This window comes from Corylus avellana, chromosome ca5, assembly GCF_901000735.1.
Source record: "Corylus avellana chromosome ca5, CavTom2PMs-1.0".
Classification (NCBI taxonomy): Eukaryota; Viridiplantae; Streptophyta; class Magnoliopsida; order Fagales; family Betulaceae; genus Corylus; species Corylus avellana.
The window spans coordinates 6,182,654-6,196,851 of record NC_081545.1 but is presented as its reverse complement, the minus strand read 5'-3'; the positions used below and the strand labels follow the sequence as shown (position 1 = coordinate 6,196,851).

General features: G+C 34.0%; 1 protein-coding gene across 1 annotated transcript; it reads left to right on the top strand.

Moving 5' to 3' along the window:
- The first annotated feature begins 10,093 nt into the window (after positions 1-10,093).
- LOC132182942 (probable terpene synthase 9) lies at positions 10,094-13,417 on the top strand. The gene is given in 8 exon segments (XM_059596313.1): positions 10,094-10,249; positions 10,331-10,580; positions 10,669-11,041; positions 12,071-12,292; positions 12,401-12,539; positions 12,634-12,744; positions 12,747-12,887; positions 13,066-13,417. Coding segments are annotated over 8 exon segments (1,656 nt in total). The 5' UTR covers positions 10,094-10,138; the 3' UTR covers positions 13,375-13,417.
- The last annotated feature ends 781 nt before the right edge of the window (positions 13,418-14,198 follow it).

Below are 14,198 nucleotides of genomic sequence, written 5' to 3'. Positions count from 1 at the left end.
TTTTAACTTTTTTTTATTTTACTACGGACTCTTTAGGGTCGACTTTTGTCGACCCTAATACATAAGCATTAGGGTCGACTTTTAGAGTCGACCCTAATGATGTATCTTCAGCGTCCACTTAGAGTGGACGCTATTAGTCATCTATTTTAATTTTTTTAATTTTTTTTTATTTTACTACGGACTCTTTAGGGTCGACAAAAGTCGACCCTAATACATAAGCATTAGGGTCGACTATGAAAGTCGACCCTAATGAGGTATCTTCAGCGTCTACTTATAGTGGACGCTATTAGTTATCTATTTTAATTTTATTTTATTTTTTTATTTACTACTTACTCTTTAGGGTCGACTTTTGTCGACCCTAATAACTAACTATTAGGGTCGACGATGAAAGTCGACCCTATTGAACTTTTTTGTGATTTTTTTTTTTCCCAGCTTATAGCGTCCACTTAAGTGGACGCTATTTGTTAATTATTAGGGTCGACTATTATGGACCCTAAAAGTTTTTTTTTTGCCGCTTAAATTTTTCCCGCCCCTCGGATAATTCCCGCGCGTATATTAGGGTCGACTTATTAGCGTCCACTATAAAGTGGACGCTAATAGTGCAATTTTCGACCCATTATTAGCGTCGGCTATTAGGTGGACGCTAATACTGAACTATTAGGGACGACTTTCAAAGTCGCCCCTAATAGTTGAGTATTAGGGGCGACTTTTTAGTCGCCCCTAATGAACAACTTTCTTGTAGTGTCAAAGACCCACTTGTTGTAAAAACTACTTACGAGTAGGACAAATTCTAAATCCTCATAATATTTTTCGGCAACACGAGCTGTAGAAGAGGAACTTGGCTTATTACATTCCTCTTTATTTGTCAACTTTGAACACTCATATTTGTAATGCCCATACTTTTTGCAATAGTAACACTTAACTTTGTTCTTCGAGTTGGATTGCAATTTGCTTCCTTTGTCTAAATAAGTCCCTCTCACTGGATCGACCTCTAAAATTAGAGGAATTTTCCGAACGACCCGCAACAAATAAACCCTTTGCCTGCTTGTCACTACATTTCCCATTTAATCTTGTCTTCAACTCCATATAATTCAAAGCAGATGTAACATCCTTTAAGAAGATGGTATCTCTATAGTACAACATAGAATTAATGATATTTTCAAAAAACTTAGGTAATGAACATAACAAAATCAAAGCTTGATCATCATCGTCAATTTTAATATTAATATTTTTCAAATCCATAAAAATTTTCTTAAATTTATCAAGATGATTACAAAGAGGCATACCATCCTGCATCCTGAGGGTATCTAACATTTGTTTCATAAATAAATGGTTAGTAGAGACTTTTTCATGTACAAACTTTCTAACTTTTTTTAAAGTTCAGTAGCAGTTTCTTCATCGACGACTTCTCTCAAAACTCCATCTGAAAGAGATAATAAAATTAAACCGTTGACTTTTTCTTCAAGTTCCTCAATTTCTTTGATTGTATTAATGCCAAATTCTTTCCTCCGATGGTTCCAAAATCTTTTGCAAACTTTGTTGTCACCACAAAGCATGTATTTTGATACGTTAAAGACTAAAACTATTTTGACTATCAAACTTTTCTACTTTCAACATAGCATTATTCTAATTTTATTTTCACATTTTAATTCAATTATGTATTATATTAATTAGATTATCATTAATAATTCATAGTAAAATATAAATTTCAATAGAAGAACAATTATTTGAATCTAAATGTTCATGCACATGTATGCAATTTTTTTAGAATTATTGACGTCTATAATTTCTTCAATATAAATAATATATTAAGAAATAAATTATCTTCATTAAATGATTAAGTCCTAGAAAAAAGAAAAAGAAAAAAAAAAGGAGTGGTCGGATACCCTAAAGGGTAGTTAGCTACCTCCAAAAAATTATTCATGTCGTTGGATGGCTAGCTCGTACCTAACGATTTGAAGGGATGGTCGGCCACCCTTGTTTATTTATTTATTTATTTTTCTTGCATTTTAATACTTAAATGGTTTAATCGGAGGCTAGATTTGAGGGATTGAAAGGATTGCAAGAGAGCTTAATCCGGTTTCAATAATTAATAACACAGTACGTTATGTATTATTGGTCTGCAATGATTATGTCAATCACCCAATCGCCTCGACAACTTTCAATCACAATGGAAATTGCATTCAAAAGATGGCATGGGCTTTTGGCTGGAAGGGTCGACATAAATCTGGACGAAGGTATTGTTTGATACCACGTTTTTTAATTATTTGTGTTTTTGTATATTTGGCTGAAAAAAATGTTTTGATGTTACCCATGTGCAAGTAGTTTTGAATCTTTTTGAGAGAGTTTTGTGTCGAAAGTAGGAATTTTTTTTTTTTTTTTTTTTTTTTACAAATTTTGGTAAAAGAAAAAAAAAAAAAGAAGGAAAGAGAGAAGGTGCTAGTAAAATGTTTATCAAATTTGGTGAGTATGGTAACTAAGCAAACGTAAAAAATAAAAGTAAAAAAATAGAAAAGTTCATATACATTTTCAAATTATTACCCAATTGATAATGTTTTCTCAAATTTTTAATTGGGACAATGTTCCCTCTTAAACTTAAAAAAAAAAAAATTGAATTTCCCTTAAAGCCAACAAAATATTTTTATTTTTTTATTTTTTTTAAATTACTTTTAATTTTTTTAAAATTTATTTATTTTAATTTTATTAAGGATGGTTTTGTTATTGGAGGGGGGAGGACATTGATAATTTTTAGTAGTTTGCGAGGAGAGGCGGACATAATCTCAATTGAAAGTTTAGGAAAAATATTGTCAATTAAGTGGTAGTTTGAGAGCCATAGGTTGACTTTCTCCTATATATATTTATTTTTTGACTTTGAACATTCTCACTTGGTTAACCAAATGTTATTTTGGTTAGACGGGATGCTAAAATAGGATCAAAGGGAGCTACATTCGGCTGAGCAATTTGAAAAAATATTTTGGTGATCTGCTACCGTGCTCAATGCTCAGTCACCAAATATTGTAAAAAGAAAGCATTTTTTTTTAACCTTGAAAGTTCTCTCCCTGTCAATAAAGACCGAAGTTTTCATTGAAAATAATATTTTTAAAAAAATAATGAAAGTTGATAATTAGAATAAAAAGCCACATGCTTTGAAAAACTGAGTAACTAAAATAGAAAAATGTTTTCTTTTTCTCGTGAGTCCATGTTGTCTTTGACTCTTTGTCTAAGTTATTATTAATTTTTTTTTTTGGCTGAGTACAGGTTATCCAGTTAGGATCTTGCATTTCATCTGTCGTTGTAATTAATCTAGGTATTAAAAATGAGTACTTTTTCTGAATTATGAACTTTAAATAGTTGAAAACTGAATAATATATTTTTACTAAGTAGCCCTGTTTTCTACGCTCATCCTTTTTATACTTCACAAGCTTCCGGATGTTTTGTAGCGCTACGACTTTATTTAATGAAAAGCGAAAGTGAAAATCTCCAATTTCTACTAAGCACTATTATCTCTACCTCAATATCATCAGAAATTATAATTCTCGCAGCGGAATAAATTATTATTTTCTTATATAGTCCTCACAGAACACATCAGGGTTGATAACAAGACTTATATATTAAACAAAATTTTAAATTGTACTTTACATGATAAGAAAACACACTAGTCAAAAGGGTCACAGATAGCACATAAGTAACTGTACACCAATACGTAGAACATGATTAACTTTAGATATATTTTAAAAGATAGACATCTTCGTGATATTTTACAATAAACTAAGGCACCAGAAAACCTTATTCATAATAATCTAGGCAGGCATATGGATCATCTTCACCCTCTTCTATATCTGCATCAACATCTATATAATTGTGGTGTTACCACATTTACATAGGCGGATTAATGAGTCCACAGTCTCAATAAGTATAAGAATTACTGATATTTTCAATATGAGCCATCTTTTTCTAAAATATCTCTAACATAGTTGTGACGTCCCACATTGCCTGGGCATGAAAAAGATGTTGTGTTTATATGGAATATATTCTCTCTAAATGGTATGAGGCCTTTTGGGGGAGTAAGCCCAATAATAAAAACCGTGCGGGCTTTGCCCAAAGTGGACAATATCATACTACTTGGAGTAGGGGTGTTACATATGGTATCAGAGCCATAACCCAGCCTGAGATGGGGGAAGCATGCACAAGCCCATGAGGGTCGCCAGCGAGGACGCTGGGTCCTAGGAGGGGGTGATTGTGACGTCCTACATTGCTTGGGCATGAAAAAAATGATGTGTTTATATGGAATATACTCTCTCTAAATGGTATGAGGCCTTTTGGGGGGTAAACCCAATAATAAAAATCGTGCGGACTTGGCTTAAAGCGGACAATATCATACCACTTGGAGTAGGGGTGTTACAATAGTGATGTAGATCAGAGTGTAGTCTAAACCCAAATTGTAACACCCCTAGCCTGTTAAGGCTGAGTTTGCCACTTTTCTTCTTTTACCACAAAAGTTTTTGCAAAGATCTATAAGGTTTATCAGAGTACTTGATTTTAAATGATACGATAAATGTATAAAACATTGTTTAAGAGATTTTATTACAAGAGAAATTAGAAAACATTGAACTTCAGTTGCGGAATATCATATTATTACAATAACTTATATGAAAAGACTATGAAAGTTAATAATTATTCCCGCCCCCATTCCTACCTCCTATTCCAGCGTCCTTTCTACCTGAAAACAAGAAATAAAACTAAATGAGCCCAAAGGGGCACAGCAAGTAAAATTCACAACTATAAATAGTTTTACTCCTTGTTCTCAGTTTTGAAAATTGTTTTCACAAATAAATATACAACCAGCCATAATAATACATGTATGTACGGTTGCATCACTCGTAGCATATACATACTATTACCTCTAGTAATAAATCATCATCATAAATTATCATTATAAATCATTATCATAATGCATCATTATAAATCATCATAGTAAATCATCATTGTAAATCATCATTGTAATCATAGTATATCATCGATGAAATTATATTATCATTTTCTCATATTAGGGCCCATGTACACTGTTACCCCTGTGTACGAGGGTTGTGGGTCCTTGTAACCATGGCACTGAATTGTGGCCTCGGCCATGCCCGACCGTTAATTAACTCTTTCTTGGTGCACTCAATGGTCATATTGATGGAATATCACTTTCTTGCATAGCCTCCTTCAGTAGTTTCGCCTCCATCCGAGTATCATTACTGAACTCCTCTCATCTTTACTTATCTTGGGGCCAAAAATACTCTCCTCCATACATACGCCCTCATTTCATAAACATTTAACTCATTTCTTGTACTTTTTTTGATGTATCTTAGGGCAACAAGTAGGAGAGTTTATCATCATTCTTCTTTCTTATAATCATCATCATTTTTCAACTTTCTTTTCTCAAAATAGAAACTTTTCCAAATATAAACTTGTTGTACTTAGAAAGCGTTTAAAGAAATAGAAGCTTTCTAAATAATTCTTCTAAAAATCTTTCATGCATGCAACATATCTCCATGACAGGTAAATAAAATAATCATTTACAGTTTGATACAAGAATGTATAAATAGCATGACATGAAGTAATTTTAGAAGGGGTAGTGAATTTACTTACCACTAGACTGAGGCTAAAATTGGTCTGAAGGAATCAAGTTGCTACAATGTGATTAATACCACTAGTATATCTTTTGAAACTAGTTTTTCAAGTCTGTTCTCTCTCGTATTCTTTATTTCTTGCAGTGCTTTGTCTCCCCCTTTCTCTTTCTGCTCTGAGTAAATATTCTCAAAAAGAAGAAAGACTGAGTAGAAAGCGGAAGAAGGAAGAATATGTGGAAGAGAAGGGAGGGGAGTGGTGAAATTTGTGAAGGGGAAGAGTTTTATTTATAGGAAAAAACAAATACTATTCTACATTCCATTTACAATTTTATCCTCATTTTACTATTCCACTTACCAACACTATTATACCTACCATTGACTATTCTACATTCCATTTACAATTTTACTCTCCTTATACCAATACTATTATACCTATTATTAATTATTCTACCTACCATTACAATTCTTCTTACCATTTACTATCCTATTATTTCACCAATTACCATTATCTAATTATCATTCTCTGTAACACCATAAATTTCCCCAAAAATTCATTGGCTAAAATGGATATTAAACGAACATCATCATCAAAATAATCTATTTAAATAACTTTGAAAATTCTGGGGTGCTACACATGTGTTATTTCATGTTTTTGTCGTTTAAGTTTCGTGGCCGTTCGGATGGGCGCTGTCAGTTTGTTTTATTTTCTAGCCGACTTTATGTTGTTATTTTATTAGGATTAGGGTTTTGGGAGTCTTTATTTCGTTATTTTATTAGGTTTTGGGTTTTGGGGGTATTATGTCATATTTTATTAGGTTTTGGGTTTTGGGCTATAAATTTATGCTTATGGGAGGTGGGCCGAACAATTGTCGTCGCCAACCAATACCGCAATTTGCGGAGGCGGAAGGCAAATCTATCGCTGCACGTTGGCAACACATGGAGGATCAATTCATAGCCATGAGGGATCAAATTGAAGACCTCACTACTGGAATATCCAACCTGTGTGGTCACAAAGGGAGTGGATCTAGAAACCTGTTTGCGGAGCCCCGAATCCGCAGAAGTTAGCACCTTACGCAAGCTCATGCCAATCGGCGGGTGAGTAGGTTCAAACTCGATGTACCAGAATTCCAAGGTTGCTTGCAACCCAAAGAGTTCTTGGTGACACAAAAAATTAAAAAAATTCCACAAAAAGAAGTACCTAGGAAGATGGCGGAGATGGTGCCTAGAGCGGCAACGGAGATTAGGAGTCAATTGGTTGTGGTGGAGGAAGATGGCTTTATTGAAGAAGATTGCTCAGTAAATTGAGCCTCTCCACCAATCTATGACATCTATCCCGATGAAGAGGTGAGTTCTATACACCAAGTGTTTGATGAAAGTGTTAAAAGAAAAATCTTTGATTTGGAAGTTGATTTCCTTGGAGTAGAGTCAAAAATTTTTAACAAAAGTTGTGATGAGATCTATGAGGCGGAGACGACTTTTCTATCAAAGAGTGAAAGGGTCTTTGTAAGTTCTTTGGGGATTCTCATGGCATTTGGGAAGGGCAAGGTATGAGCAAAGCTTGGCAAGTCTACTCGGCAAAGTGAGGTGCGGGCCATCATGTTTATTATGAGGTGTGGCCTTGTTGTGATTTTGAGAAGAGGAGGATGAAATGAGTTGACTGGACAACCGAAGGACCTTAGGAAGAACCGACAGAATTTAAGGACGAATTCTCTCCAACCTGGGGAGAATGATGTAGATCAGAGTGTAGTCCGAACCCATATGTTATTTCATGTTTTTGTCGATTAAGTGTCGTGGCCGTTCGGACAGGCGTTGTCAGTCTGTTTTATTTTCTAGCCAACTTTGTGTTGTTATTTTATTAGGTTTAGGGTTTTGGAGGTATTTATGTCATATTTTATTAGGTTTAGGGTTTAGGGTTATAAATATATGCTTATAGCCTATAGAGAAAGGGAGTTTATGTTGATTATTGATTTTGTTGAATAAAAAACCTTAGAGTTGAGCGTTCTTCTTTATTTTCCTTCAAAACCTAGAGAATATCTAGCTTTTGTCAAAAAGATTTCTTAGATTATTGATAGAATCAAGATCTAGAAGTATTTATCCGCTGCTTATTGATGTTCTTCACTACAGCCCACTAAGTCACGCTGCATCACATAGTGATTATAATAACAGCTACGTACGTTAGGTTTTTCAGACAGATTCATTTTGCATAATCCATAGCTGTTAAGATAAGCAACATAGAGTTGTTTTGTAATAAAATCCATTTATCTTATCTAGACATTTTCTTTACTATGTATGACTTTATATTTATACATATATGCATTTTACTTGTATCTCATAAAAGGAATATGTATATAAATATAAAATCATAAAACATATAAATCACATTATTCAATGTATGCGATGCAATCTTTGGCCTTTCTGGCTTTCTCAATGACTTGAATCTTTCGTTTATAGCTATCAGGAAACACTTTCGGCCCCTTAGTTAGCACCTGGCTTCTTATTTTAACCTAGAAGGCTTCTTCGGCTTCCACCGTAAATATAAGAACACCTTATAATTTTATATTCAACTCTAGGAAGACAAAAGCTTCTTATTTAACATGAGAGGCTCATTCGGCTCCCACCATTAACATTGGAAAACCTTCTTGCTTCATACTTAATTTATATCTTATTCTCAATGTTTAACAGTATGCAATAACATATATATCTTTTAAAATCATTCTTTTGTTCTCATAATCTCCTTTTATTTCGTAACTTATTTCAACACATGTAAAACTAATCGAAAGCATATAATTTATGTTACTCATAAAATATTCAGGCTCATGTAATAATCATACTTCGAAAGCTTTATAAAATAGTATCAGTCTCAGTAAGTAGTTATTTATACTTACCTTTTCACCATAAACCGTTAAGCTGGATTCCAACTCTAACACTTGATTCTAATATTCCCTACATTTAGTACGCCCATGCTCGACAATATATTAGTTTAAAATTATATTTAAAAGGCTAAAATAACGACCTCTTAATTTCTCCTTATGCTCTATCCAAAAATGAACAGCATGATGACATATATCTAAAATATTATAATGTCACTCAGGTAGCATAACGACTATGTAGCGTTACAACATATTTTTATATGGACATTACTACAACATTAATATAATATTTATCTAAAACTTCTAATATTAGTTGGACATCACGATGACGTTGTTGTAAAATACCTAATAAAATTTAGGTAGTACAACAGTGAATTTGTAATATTTACAAGGATGATTGAATATAATATTCTTCCCTGAGATATTCAATCACATTTTCCCGAGCAATTTAGACATCATAACGACATAAATTAAATTTTAATAACTAAAATTGACATAAACTAAGGATTAAAAAATTATACTTAACACTCGCACTTGATGTAGCTCCAAAGCTTTTAATTTCTAAAGCTTATTACTAATATATATATTTCTCACTCTCTAGAACTCTTAGTACGTGAGAGAGGGACATGAATTTCTGAGTGAAAATTAATACATGGCGTGGGCCATTTATAGGTGAAGTTTTGGGACATGGCTGGCATAAAACATAAAGGTTGATTGGTGGAAAACAAAACTTGATTGCCGTTATTTATTTTTTAAGCATGAACAGTGACTCAAGCGATGGAAAAATAATAATTTACTGCAGCCTTTTTCTTTGTAGGCATGAAGTCTTGTGTGTGGAGAAATTCCTTTACGCCAGCTCATGAACTTGGAGCTTTCAAGAAGGTTTCGAAACCCATGCTGCACTATGCGTTCACCCATCTATAGCTTTTGAGAAATTTTTATCATTATTTTAAAGTCCACTACATTGCACCCATTCAAATTAATGAGCTTGAAGGTTCTAGTGTCCATGTGAATGCAATTACATGTGTACCTACATGCTGTAGTAGGTGTGATATAATATAATATATTATAATATATTAAAAAATATATATAAATCTATTTATTTATTGAATGGACTAAATTATTTGAGAAAAATAATTTGAAAAAAAAATGTTGGAATGTCTAGTATTATCTATATATATTTATTGCTTACATAAATGGTAAGAGTTAAATATATATATATATATATATATATATATCTTTTTTTTTTAATTATATATATCTATAGCTTATCTCATTTAATTCCTTTAATCCTTTTATATTTTAAGTCTAATTAATTAAATCTTGAATTTCATAAAGCGAATCAGAGCCTAATTTGAACCAAATTAAACCGATAACATAAAATTAGATATCAAATATATTTTCCTAATATATTTGATTTAACTTAAGACCAAAATTTATATGAAAGCATTCTTAATAAATTTCTCAGGGTGTTACATGTTTTCTGCAATAATTTTCTCAAGTTGTTGAGAACATTTAATCAGGTTCCTGATGGAAATAATGTTTTTCTCCCTCCCTAGCTCATGTTGCGTTAAGCTTAATCGCCAAAGAAGTGTAGTTTCCCAACCACGTAGAAGAAGAGGCAAGAGGGACCTACCGATATTGCCCTCCTTCATGATCGTCTCAGAGCTCAACGAATCACAAGGGAATTCACGGCGGTCGGCTCATTACCATCGTAGCATTTGGGAACCCGATTTCATCGAGTCCTTAAGCACCCCCTACACTGTAAGTGATCCAATTACTGTTTCATTTTCTTTCTGTAGTCAGACGCCGCCTTCATAATATCCGTTTAAGCTTGTGTTGCAGTATGAGTTGTATGGTACTCGATTGGAGGAGTTGAAACGAAATGCTAAATGCTTGCTGAGTTCCAATAATAAAGACGCTGGTGTCCTTTTGAAGCTTGCTTCCACGATGCAGCGGTTGGGAGTTGCTTACCACTTTGAAAAGGAGATTGAAGAGGCTCTTGCTCTTTTGTATCCACATCTCACTACCAATCTTGACACCACTGCTTTGCAGTTTCGACTTTTAAGACAACATGGTTTTTCGATTACCTCAGGTGATGTCATAGTTTCACAAAACCAACCTATATGTTTTTCATTTTGTTTCTATGAAGCCTCTCTGAGTGATTTTGTCAAAACATGTAGCTGTGTTTGACAAATTCAGAAGCAGCGATGGGAGATTCATGAACAGTTTAAGCAGTGACATGGAGGGACTTTTGAGTTTGTATGAAGCCTCACACCTAGGAATGCATGGAGAGGATATTTTGGAAGAAGCCAAGGATTTCAGCATTAAAAACCTGAAACCATTGATGGGAAAATTGGACAGTAATTCAGCTAAGCAAGTGAAACAGTCACTGGAAATCACCCTGTATTGGAGGATACCAAGAGTTGAAGCTCGGAGCTTCATTGATTTCTATCAAATGGATATGGCAAAGAACTTGACTTTGCTTGAGCTGGCTAAGTTGGATTACAATTTAGTGCAGTACGTATATCAACAAGAACTTAAAGAGTTAGCAAGGTATAGTTTTTTCATCTCTCTCTCTCTCTCTCTCTCTCTCTCTATATATATATATAGGTTTGTTACTTTTTTCAACAAGATCTCCATCCTTCCTCCAAAAAGAGTACTATGGTATGGCTGGGTATTATGAAAAATCCTAAAGCGCCTTATCGAATTTGAACAGGTGACTTACCCCTTACCATGGCGTTACTCTACGACGGAGTTCAAAGGGCCCATTTTTTTTTTTTAATTAATTAATTAATTAATTTATTTAACTACTTAATAAGCCCTTAGCTAAGGACAAAAATTTGCTACAAATATATCTTATCCAGATAGTGAACCATTCAGGAGCTATAAATTCAATTTATCTAGTGTGTAAAGGATGGTAAGTAGGGGTAAGATAAAAAAGGGTATATATATGTATATATGATGCTGGGCAGAACTAAGATTGTTCAGAGACCAGATTTACTAACAAGTTTCAGCCTAACAGTCCATGGAAGAAACAGGTTGTCGCTGCTCCGACCTAAGACCCGATGTGTTGAGAGAAGATTGTTGGGGTTATCCACACATCGGTTGTGGAAGGAGCTAGTGGTCAGTTTATAAATGCGAAGGAAAGCCTCACCTCTTGAGCTAACTTTTGAGATTGAGAGAGGCCAAGACCACCTAACAAAAAGAGAATTTAGGAAGACAGAAAATAACAAATAGAGAAGAAAAAGATCATAGTTGCTCCAATTATGCAAACAACGAAATAACTCTAAAACATTAAAATTTAATTGATACTTCAAAATTAAATTATTCCATTGAGTGCATGTGTATCCCTTATATTGACTAAAAAATACTCATAATTTAAGAAGAGAAAAAAAAATCCTTATTGAAAAAAGAAAACATAATCTTAATAGAGAAGAAAAACTTAATCCTTAATGAAAAATGAAAACTAAAACACACATTCATAAATAATAAATCCATACTAATGTTCCTCTCCTGCATCTATATACTTTCATGGAAGACATGCAGAAAGATTGAAATCTTTGAAACTTGATTCATATATAGGTGGTGGAGAGACTTGGGTTTTAAAGATAAGCTAGCTTTTTCAAGGGACAGGATGATCGAGATCAATTATTTGTGGGCAATAGGGAGCATATTTGAGCCCCAGTTTTCCAAGTGCAGGATAGGCCTCACCAAATTTATATGCATATTATCAGCAATTGATGACATGTATGATATGTATGGATCGCTGGAGGAGCTTGAATGCTTCACTGATGCTGTGGATCGGTAAAAGCATAATTATCAAGTATACAAGTTTATTTTATTTTGTCCAAAACATCACTTGGATCATAAACATTGTTCCCTTCTCTTTTGTAATATATCTTGAACATGCAGATGGGAAATGGAGGCAATGGAGGATCTTCCAATGTACATGAAGATTTGCTATCTTGCCATACTTAACTTTGCTAATGAAGTGGTCTTTGATGTTCTCAAAGATCATGGGTTGAATACTTTCCCCTACCTTAAGGAAGCGGTAAGCCAAAAACAAAAAACCAAAAAACAAAATTGAAGTCAATTCTTCAATGCATGTCGTGGGGGTGTAATCAATATTGTTGTTTTCATGGCAGTGGGCAAATCTTTGTCGATCATATTTGGTAGAAAGACGATGGTTTTCCAGCGGATACACTCCGACTGTGGACGAGTACTTAGAAAATGCATGGATTTCTGTGGGTGGTCCTTCAATTCAGCCATAGTCCATGCTTACGTTCTGCTTGGGTGCACCATATCTACAGATACACTTGATTGCTTAAAGCATGGCTCTGACCTTATATATTGGGCATCCCTCATAACTCGACTAAGTGATGATTTGGGGACTTGGGAGGTACGTTTGGTACAAATATTTGCAATTAAGCTAGCCAGAAGCTGTTAATTTGTTTGAGAATGGAAGAAGTACATATTGATTGTATCAATTGACCAATTAGTCTTATTTTATTTGATAATGGATGAAATCCATATTGATTAGATTGATTTTACTTTCTGTTTCTTAATTGTATTGGTAGGCTGAAAGCAAGAGAGGTGATGTAGTGAAATCCATCGAGTGCTACATGGTACAAGAAGGTGTATCCAAAGAAGAAGCTCAAGATCACATAAAGAGATTAATCAGCTATTCGTGGAAAAAGCTGAATGAAGAGAGTGCCAAAAGCTCCCTCCCAAAATCTGTCGTGAAGATATCATTAAACATGGCACGCACTGCTCAATGCATCTACCAACTTGGAGATGGAATTGGTACATCGACTGGGGTGATTAAAGATCATTTGACCTCGTTAATTGTCAAACCTATCCCTATTGATCGAATAAACTTAGTGTAGGGGATATGCGACAAGGAGTTTATCTTCTAGTAGGGGTAGGAGTTTATCTTCTAGTAGGGGTAGGAGTTCATCTACAAGTCTATGTCTTTGTATTTATCTTATTTATAGTTTGCGAGTGATTAATAAAACTAAGCAGAAACTAGTCTCAAATTCAGTGTTTGTAAAGGATATATAGAATCTTAAAGATTTAGGTTCCTTCTACGAATCTAAATCAGAAGATTTACCATATTTATTCGAGTCATGTTTCATAATGATATTTGGTTCATAAAGCATCTAATTTCTCATGCTGATGTGTAGGATAGCTTCGTCATTTCATAGTACATTTAAGCTTAATAAAGCACATAATCTCTCCCTATTACTCTCTCTGTGGGTTTCACTTCCCTCTCTCAATTCTCACTCTGCCTCTTTGATCAGACTCTGTCCTCTCTCTATCGTCACTCTCGCTCCCACCTGCTAGCCTGTTCTCCCAACGTCTCTGCTTCTCTCCCTCGCCCCCATTCTCTCTCTTTGGTTATGCTCTCTGTAGCTTCAAGAAACAATAAAAGAGTTAAGAAGTGGGAGGAAAAAATCATGTGTCCGTAGGGGTAATAAGGGAAGGAACTAGGAAGGAAAGAAAAAAATAATAATTGAGGGGGAGGGGTCTGTCGGCAAGCAAGGGAAAAGAGAAGAAACAAGATAATATATATATATATATATATATATATATACAAATTAGTGGTGAATTTTTTTTATTTTTTATTTTTTATTTTTTTTATAATTTTTTAAGGGGTAGTGACGTTTTTACTGTTCACATGTCACCAAAAGGGTAACGTGTGAACAGTAAA